Source organism: Nanorana parkeri, unplaced genomic scaffold, assembly GCF_000935625.1.
Source record: "Nanorana parkeri isolate BGI_ZX_2015 unplaced genomic scaffold, ASM93562v1 scaffold790, whole genome shotgun sequence".
Classification (NCBI taxonomy): domain Eukaryota; kingdom Metazoa; phylum Chordata; class Amphibia; order Anura; family Dicroglossidae; genus Nanorana; species Nanorana parkeri.
In genome coordinates this window covers 98,726-108,745 of record NW_017307058.1, presented here as the reverse complement: position 1 = coordinate 108,745, position 10,020 = coordinate 98,726, and the positions used below count along the sequence as shown (strand labels likewise).

The 10,020-nt window shown below is 43.7% G+C and overlaps 1 protein-coding gene across 2 annotated transcripts in view; it reads left to right on the top strand.

Annotated features, from left to right (window-relative positions):
• PDCD2L (programmed cell death 2 like) overlaps window positions 1-1,689 on the top strand; it is a 13,201-nt gene extending 11,512 nt beyond the window's left edge. For both annotated transcript variants that reach the window (XM_018564868.1, XM_018564867.1), the window contains exons 6-7: window positions 1,253-1,398; window positions 1,485-1,689. In XM_018564868.1, the coding sequence (XP_018420370.1) occupies window positions 1,253-1,398; window positions 1,485-1,615 (277 nt within the window). In that variant the 3' untranslated portion in view covers window positions 1,616-1,689. The remainder of the gene's footprint in view (window positions 1-1,252; window positions 1,399-1,484) is intronic.
• The last annotated feature ends 8,331 nt before the right edge of the window (window positions 1,690-10,020 follow it).

The window sequence follows — 10,020 nt, the reverse complement described above, 5'->3', positions numbered from 1 at the left end:
GATATATGAGAAATATATAAAAAAATATATAAAGAATATATAAAAAATATATATAAAAAATGTATAAAAATCTCAAGCTTATCAAACAAAGTGATACATAGCAAAGTGAGTCCAAAGGTGTATAAAAGTGGGTTAAGAAATAATTAAATCGTTGATTGGATGTGAGTCCAGAAATAAATAATTTGTGAATCCAAAAATAATTTAAAATTTCCAGTGTCAGCAACACGTTAATGATGAAACAAATCCCACACCGAAGTGTCCACGTCAAATTCCCCTCTGGGATGCGCACTCACCAGACCAGGATATTCATAAGCAGAAGGAGATGACAGTTGGTAATCCTACAGCCGTCTCGTCATCGCATGGATCAGTATTTTATCAAGAAAATACAAAAGGGACAAGAACTCCTCATGGTGTAGTTGATCCAACGTTTTATTAAACAAAAAAAAGTAGCCACTTACAATTAAAATCGATAACGGCCGCTCACACGTTTGTGAGTAAAACCTCTGTACTTCCTGGTTGTGTGTGGTATCGAGAAGTGTAGCCCCGCCCTGACGCGTTTCGTCATAAAAAGACGTCTTCAGGGGGATCGCACGTCTAACCTTCAATACCACACTTTGATCAATTTATATTCAACCTCTAGGTCAATCTAACAAACAGCCACTGTGGTAAATGTAGCCTAGGCAGGAAACAGCACCTGACTAACCCTGCATGCAAAATGGCTTGTCCACTACTGTCTCTAGGGATGCACCAATACCAAGTACCGTACTCTGTACAAGTACAGATACTTTTTGAGCTCCAAGACTAGACTAAAGAAAAAAAATCAACAGTTAGGAGGCAGCTGTCATTTGTAAGGAGCACACGGAGCTCCTGGGATTTGTACATCTCTGTTTTAATGTATGATTTTGTTTTTATAAATAAAGAGATGCACCGATACCAGTTTTGCAAGTACTGATACTTGCTTAAGTACTTACAAGTACTGACACATTTTTATTCAGTACTTACAAGTACTGACACATTTTTATTTATTGTCATGTGACAGTTTTTCTAAAACAATAACAGACTAATTATTTCAGGACAGTGGTGGAGTACCAAAGCCAGGTCCCAACTGGAACAGATGCAACCCTGGTAGTTCTCATGCAAATGCCAAGTATCGGCATTGGTACTCGAAAAGTATCGGTGCATCCCTAACTGTCACCCCAAATGCTGTCATTTTTCCAAAATACTAGATGCCTTTTTTTTTCTCCGTCTTCAGATACTCTTGTAATGGGCAACCGTTATGTATAAGCCCCTTGGATGCCACATCTCAGCCTCCGCCATGTCCACGATGCGGAAGCAGAAGAATTTTTGAGTTCCAGTTGATGCCGGCTCTTGTAACAATGCTGCAGGGAGCTAAAAGTGGTGAGTTAGTCTAGTGACATAGATCATCGGCTGTGGTTTATTTACCTGTACCTGTGTGTGATTTATTCAATGGTTTTATTTTTTAGACTTGCTTTTGGAATTTGGGACAGTTCTCATTTTTACCTGCGAGAGGAGCTGTTGGGAAGCAAGTGATAGGACGCCAGTGCAAGAATTCTGCATCGTACAAGAGGATCCAGACCAGAAATATTTTAAGTAGTGGACAGTATACAGATTGGGGAAAAAAAAAACATTTATAGATACAATATCAAATAATTTACCTATTTATTTTGAAGGTGTACACAAAACTGACCTTCAAGTAACGTATTTATTTTTCAATGCATTTATACAGTCTACTTTAGAGGTAGGCAACTTCGACATGCCTACTGTGTTAGAACTACAAGTCCCATAAGGCACTGCAGTGCTGAGGTTGGCAAGCCTAGTAATCCTGTTTCAAGGATTATATGTCCCTAGTAATACACCCCAAAGAGGCTGCAGTGAAATTATTGATGAAACCATGTAGTATACAAATGTACAGTAGTGCTGGAACTACCATGAAAACTGTATATTTGTTTCTGTGGAAACAAGCAGTAAAAGATTATATAAACATGTGGCATCCACTTTTATTGTTATCAACATCCTTGAATCTACTGATTGCTGTCCTATTGCTAGAAAATAGAGGTTATCAAGAGGTTCTAGATCAGGGGTGCCCACAATTTTTTGTCTGGAGATCTACTTTTCAAATGACGAGCTCAATGAGATCTACTAATGAAAAAACACCATTATTAAAAAAAAAAAAAAAAAAAGACAAGAACATTAAAATCATTACTGGGACTACCGCCTCTCTCTCTCTCGCTCTCTCCCCTCGTGCTCTCTCTCTCTGTCTCTTTCTCGCTGCTGTCTCTTCTACCTTTCTCGCTGCTGCCCCTTCTCTCTCTTGGCTGTCTTTCCTTATCTGCACTGCAGCAGCTTCTTAGGTCTCCTCTCGTGCGTTGTCCTGTCCTCCCACGCTGCTGGTGTGGCTAAATGTGGCCGACGCAGCAGACAGGGAGAGGTGTCCCACCCCTTCCCGTCTGCAGCGTTTGACACATTCAGCCGGCTTAGCAGCGCGGGAGGGAGCTTAGGTCAGTGAGCCGATCGCGATCTACCAACGTTCACTTTGCGATCGCCTGGCAGATCGCGATCTACCTAATGGGCACCCCTGTTCTAGATTATCTTGGATAAATCTACAGGTAAAGTATTAGGCTTCTAAAATCAAAAATAGTCACAAGACACATTTGTCTGTTTTTTTTTTTTTTAGCTCTGCAGCAGTTTCTTTCCCCCATTTAGTAAAGGTCTCTGGGACGTCAGCTAGAAGATTTCTCCAGTTCTTTGTTAATTTTACCAGAAACACAGAGAGGGAAAATGATCAAAACTGGAGCAGATAAAATCTGGAGTAGCTCTGCACGGCAACCAATCGGCATTTCTTTCATTTTCAAATCTTAACTGAACAAACTGAGGAGAGAAGCTGATTGGTTGCCATGGGCAACTGCTCCAGGTTTTGTCTGCTCCAGATTTAATAAATTCCCCTCAATGTCCTTGTCACTTCTTGTGAGATGGAAAAAAAAAGTACCGCCATCCTTATCTTTCTTGTGCCAACTACAAGTTCCATTAGTCACCATACAATTAAGATATACAGAGGCAGACATGTTCGAAATCCAGCCTGAGTGACAACTGTGGCTCCTTCCATAGATTCAGTAGAGAAAGGAGTGTAGCTACAAAGGGACAGCAGGTGAAAATCTAAAAATATAGTGATTTAAAACAAAACGAATGCAGCAACTACATTTATGGACTGTTAAGCTGCAGTATATTACATTTTTGTTCTTGGGTTTATATATGGTTTAATAGATAAAAAGTAGAAACGCAGCGCTAAAGGTTGACCAACTTATATAGTTAAATAATCAGTGGTTGGATAGGTTCTTACTGTGGTGGATTAGGTGTTCTCAAGTGAGTGGTTTGTGAGAAGAACTGCGTCTTCACACAGCCCTGGGAACGATAATTGTTAATAAAGTGTATGAAGAGGAAATAGGTGTGGGAAGGCGTAAAAAAAAACATCAATCCCCAATCAAAAAAATATCAAAAATAATATAGTATGGAACAATTATAACAAAGAAAATGAGAAATAGTGAAAGTGATCGTAACGACCTTACATAGCAGCTAAATGAAAGCTAATATGAAGCTGTGCATTTGGTACATCTAAAACCGCAATGTTATACAGATCGGGTAATAAATAAAAATGAGTGATAAAGAAATCGATACAGATATTGTTTTTTACCACAGTATTTCTCTTGTATATCTGTATCGATTTCTTTATCACTCATTTTTATTTATTAGGATGTATCTCTATCACCCGATCTGTATCTCTATCACCCGATCTGTATAACATTGCGGTTTTAGATGTACCAAATGCACAGCTTCATATTAGCTTTCATTTAGCTGCTATGTAAGGTCGTTACGATCACTTTCACTATTTCTCATTTTCTTTGCTATAATTGTTCCATACTATATTATTTTTGATATTTTTTTGATTGGGGATTGATGTTTTTTTTTTTACGCATTCACACACCTATTTCCTCTTCATACACTTTATTAACAATTATCGTTCCCAGGGCTGTGTGAAGACGCAGTTCTTCTCACAAACCACTCACTTGAGAACACCTAATCCACCACAGTAAGAACCTATCCAACCACTGATTATTTAACTATATAAGTTGGTCAACCTTTAGCACTGTGTTTCTACTTTTTATCTACTAATAAGGTGGTTCATCCACTTTCTCTCATAGCTGCTTTAGGATCAATTACAATTTAGTTAGCTCCAGGAGCACAGAATTCTATTTCTTTTATATATGGTTCAATACTTTGTTTGGCTGACCCTGAACAGGTATACAGATGGGAAAGTTAGAAGTCATTATTTGAATACTTGCTTCAGGTCCATAAGTCAACATATTGAGTTATGTGAGTATTTATAACCTATAGTCACTATCAGCGGTGTATTTAGGTTTTGTGCTGCCCTAGGCAAAACGAAACTCGGCACCCCCCATCTAAATTTGTTCCACCCCCTTCCTGTTCAAGACATTTTGCGTAACCGGTCAAGTCGCAGGATACAGCTTCTGACAGGTTGCGCTATTAGGCCTCATTCACACTGCTTAGAGCTGGCCCGTACAGATCCGTGGGACGTGCACGGCAGTATCAGGCCGTTCCCGGGGAAGGACAGGTGCTGCTTGTGATTTGTACGCAGTAGCCTGTTCTCTATGGGAGGATGCAGCCGTACGCTCACCTGAACTGCACATCCGTGCAGGTGCGGATGTCCATACTCGTACACAGACAGGATGGATCCTGTCTGCGTCTGATCACGGACACCCGCACCAGCACGGATGTGTACGGGCCAACTCTAAGAAGTGTGAAATGAGGGCTTAGTGTTGCAGGGAATCCGGGGTCTCAGATGGGCTGTAAAGGATCTCTGGTGGGCACTGCAGGATGTCAGGCTGAGACCACCATAGACCCTGCACATTGCACCATAGACCTTGCCCTGCCCATCTGAGTCCCTGCAAACCCCCCCAGAGCCCACCATAGACCTTGCACAGAGACTTTAAGGTGGGCTGTGCAGGAAATATGATGGGATGTGGAGGGTCCCTTTCCCTGCACACATGCTGCTCCCCAGCCTGCTTCCAGGACATGCCGCTTCTTCCTCCAGCCTCCAAAGCATCTTACTGGAGCCGCCCACAGCCTCCGCCGACCGGGCCGCGTCTCCCACGGTCCCATCTTGTCTTCCTGCAGCCGACAAAACTTCTTGGAGCGGCACAGTTTTTGACTGTTTGCTCCTAGCTTGACAAAGGGCTAGACATGGTCTGAAATGTTGCCATGTGAAATGGGAGTTTAACGGTTCTGTGTTGCCATTTGTATGCAATGAGCTGAAAGAGTTTTTATTATAGACAGACATGTATTGGGATGTACAGCAGTTTGACATACCGTCCTGGGTAGAAGCAGTGCCAAATAGCTTATGTGTCACCAGCACACCAAGGTCAATACTGATGTTTTAAAGCAGGGGCGCCCACAATTTTTCGTCTGGAGTTCTACTTTTCAAATGATGAGCTCAATGAGATCTACCAACGAAAAAACACCTGCATTCAGGGGCAGGAGGGGTTGTGGCGGTGCATTAAAGTCAATGGCACCGCAGCCAAGCACTGAAGGCAGGCTGATCGCCTGCACCTGGAACCCAGGCACATAAGTGCGTGCGTTCCAGTCCAGTGCGATCCGGAAAAATGCTGCAAGCACTATTTTTGCAGATCACACTGGACCGGAACGCAGGCACTAATGTTCCGGGTGCGGGCGATTGCACTGTGGGCGGGGGGCATGGCTGCAGTGCCATTGACTTCAATACAACCCCACACCCCTGAACGCAGGGAGTTGGCCGGCTTACATTCCAGTGCGTCCTAGAGGCCCCCGGCGTCCTGTCCTCCCGCGGTGCTCGTGTGGCCGACGTTGCTCATGGGGAGAGGTGTCCCGCCCCTTTCCATCTGCAGCGTCTGCCACATTCAGCCGGAAGTCGCACGAGCACCGCAGGAGCATAGCCGTAGCCAGCTCCTTTTGCATTCAGAAAATATTTACTATAACCAGTTTCTGAATGGGGAGGAGCCTCTGTAGTGAGTGCTTCTCCCCATTGAAAACTCATCAATGAACAGGAAGTGATGTAAATCACATCCTGTTCATTCATAACTGGAGACAGGAAGTGATGTAAATCACATCCTGTTCATTCATAACTGGAGACACATAGTACTATGTGTCCCCAGTTATTTACAAACACTGGAGTGATCAGCTGATCGCTCCAGTGTTTGTCCTGCACAGAGGATCGGAACATATCACTGATATGTACCGATCCTCTGCCGCACGGCCACGCACAGGGGGGCTCAGCTTCTCCTCTGGATCCCCCCTGCTCTCCCGAGCAGAGGCGGATCCGAGGAGAAGTGAAAGAAGAGCTGCAGCCGTGCGCGCAGGGTGGGGAGCCACTGTCACAGAATTCAGTCCTCCCTCGTCGTCCTCATCCTCCTCCTCTCCTTGTGACAGCGGCTCCCTCCTCCGCCGCGGGCTGCAGCGGTTCTTTCACTTCTCGGATCCCCGCTGCATACAGATGGGGAGAGCAGCGGGGATCCGGAGAAGCAGCACGGGCGAGCGGAGAGGCCATCGTGATCTACCACTGATCGCTACGCGATCGACCTTGTGGGCACCCTGTTTTAAAGTCTCTTCTGCCAAAAACATATTTTACTTCTACATTCCCCTTGTTTCAGGGAGAGTGGGACCCCTTGTAAAGGTCACAGCATGTCCCAAAACTGAGAAAGGTAAGTGCAGAGATCTTGCCCATCAGATTTTCAAGGTGAAGAAAGGCCACTCAGTGCCTCCCCTTTCCAGAGAAATCTCAGCTGTCAATATTCACTCATAATAAGTTCCTTTACTTCTGTCAGCCTACACTGCCATTTGTGTATACTTCCTACTTACTGGTACTCTGTGGTGGCCTATGCACCACTGCTTTTTTCACCCCTCCCACATTGATGATCAGTGGGCAGGACCTCCTAATAAATTCCCCTTAACTGTAGTGGTCAGTGTAATGTTTTCTTTGTTTAGAGTTCCCTGTTCCATTAGTGGTCATAAAATGGAAGATGCCTGTTCCCTTACATTGGTGATTATTTGGTAGATGACCTTCCCTTGCATCAGTGATCTGTTGGGTGACCGACCGTTCCCTTACATCGGTGATCATTTGGAAGATGACTGTTCCTTACTGGTAACCAGTTGGAAGGTGCCCCCATTGCATATGTGATCATTTGGAAGATGACTGTTCCTTATGTCGGTGATCATTTAGAAGGTGCCTGTTCCTTTACATTGGTCATCAGTTGGAAGATGACTGTTGCCTTACATTGGTGATCAGTTGGAAGATGACTGTTCCCTTACATTGGTGATCAGTTAGAAGATTACTGTTCCCTTGCATTGTCATTTGAAAGGTGCCCATTCTCTTACATTGGTGATCATTTGTAAGGTGACCATTCCTATACATCATTGATCATTTGGTAGGTTACCATTCCCTTACATCGATGATCAGTTGGAAGAAAAAGATTATGAATGACCAACGATGTAAGGGAAATGACACCTTCAAAATGATTTCCTTTAGGGATGTACCGATACTAGTATCGGTGCCAATGCCAAGTACTCGCCCACATGCTCCGATGCTTACCCCTCTGCAGTGCCGCGAGGGAACATGGAGTCAGCTTCCCAGCCAATCAGGAAGCCAGGCCGCGGGTAATGACTTGGCGTCTAGCTCCCTGATTGGCCGGGAAGCCAGCTCCATGTTGTTTCGCTGGCTCCATGCTGATTGGCTGGGAAGCCAGCTTCCCAGCCAATCAGCATGGACCCGCTAATCAGGAAGCCAGGCGATGGGTAACAAACCGCCTCCCAGAAAGCCGGCTCCATGCAGATTGGCCGGGAAGCCTGCTTTCCAGCCAATCAGCATGGAGCCAGCCAAACAGCATGGAGCCGGCTTTCTGGGAAATTAAAAAGCCGGGCAGCGGATACTGACACCCCGCCGGACTTCTTGATTGGCCAGAAAGCTGTCTTCATGCTAGCAGGGGTACTGGTATCGGTACTCCGTGTCGGTGAATACTGAAAGGTAAATATCAGTACTCGATACCAAAAAAATGGTATTGGTGCATCCCTAATTTCCTTACATTGGTGATGAATTGTAAGATGGCGTAAATTAAAGTTTATGTGCCCAGAGATCAGCTTTAACCCTGCTGATAATTTTTTTAATGCTTCTTTCTCTTTATACAAACATTTACAAATAATAAATGCAAAAAATTAGCTTCAATTAAAATTTGAGAGTGTTGGTAATGACGCTTTTAACCCTTTCTCTGCCTGTACTGTATCCCTACGGCCGAACTCCTCTCCACCATATGGAGCCAGGCGCTGATTGCGTCACTTTTGGCTCCTTGAATAGCGTCTTTGAAGTGGAAAGGTGACACTAGGGGTGTCACCTTAAAGAGAACCTGTCTCCACCTAATATATTATCGCATATGCGGCTTGGAGCCCCCCTGTGATAGCAATTATGTTAAGTAAAATGTTTAAAAGCAAAGTTAACATACATCTAAAAATAGCAAAAAAACAAATGTTAAAGTACCCTGTCCCTGCAAAGATGCACATACTAACGTAAACATGTTGCTTACATAAGAAAACGACAATTGCCACGTGTGTAAGAACAATAATTGTACTGACAATATTTATGCTTATGCTGAAAAATGACCTGTACAAGCTTTGAAAGGATTGCCTATGGACAATTTCTTGGATGCATGCAATTTTTAGGCTTGGCATGCTGGGTATCTATTTACTCGCCACAACCTCCTCTTTTATATTTGTTTTTAAAAAGGGTATTACATGTTGTTTTTTTGTGAACTAAAGTTAACTTCATTGTATATTTTTTCTGAAATTTTGGGTTTGATAAAGAGTTGCGCTAAGATTATGCGCCATAAAAATTTGCAACTGCTGCCATTTTAGTCTACAGGATCTGGGCTTTCAGGAAATAAATAATTCTGGGGATTTTAAGCGATTTTCCAGCCTAAAATATGGTTTATAATGCAAAAACGATCTGGCAGCAAAATGGTTAAAGCGATCTATTCTTCTTTCGCCATTGATGATCACGACAATGAAATGTAATGCTAGCAGTAGGTTTCCGGATTTCCAATGCTGTTTGCAGTCAGTACGTATCGGCTGTACACTGCACTCCTCCTACTTGGGTGTTCCTGTCATCTGACCCTAGAAGGCCAATACAGATTTGCAGGAGGCAAGGCAGCCTTGTGTTTCAGGAAGGGATTTGACTTGGTGAGTGTGCAGGGGGTGTTCTTCTATACACCGTAGAGATCGAGATGTCAGTCCTTAGTGGGAAGGAGGGGGGAGAGGGGTTTCTGCCTGCGGGAAAATAATTTCACTTTTTTAAAAGCAACACAATATGTGAAGATCATTGTTAGAGCTGATGAGATTAACATGACTGTAACATTACGAGGTGACGTTACCGGTGTGGTGTTTCCTGTCCGGTTCAGTATTAGGAAACTTTGTGATGCTTCTCTGACATTTACGATGCCCATGGAATGTAGAGGACAATGGTTGTATCCATGTACTGTAATGTGGGGTGGACGGTGATTTATAGTGCTTTCTATCATTCAGTATTCTAGTATTCATTTACCTGGGCTTTGCTACAGAGTTTTGTGCCACTTTAAGTGAAAGTTTACAGTCTAAAATCAGGAGTTAAATCTTAAAACTGCATTTAAGTACCTTAACTATTAGCCTGCTTTCAGACCCGTGCGTGCCGTGAATGCTCGTCCTGTTCATATACCGCAAATGCGTGTCGCGTTCATGTGCCGCACATCACCATTGAGTTCATTGGAGCCTGCACGTGCTACAAACGTGACAAAAAAAGGTCATGAGGCAGATTTTGTGACACGCGTTCCACGCTTTTTTGCTTCCGAGATTTCATGTGGTTGTCATGTTTAGGGATCCCAACCTGAAAAAAGTAATTTCAGGGAGGTGCCCTCTGTCCCCATTCTGTGG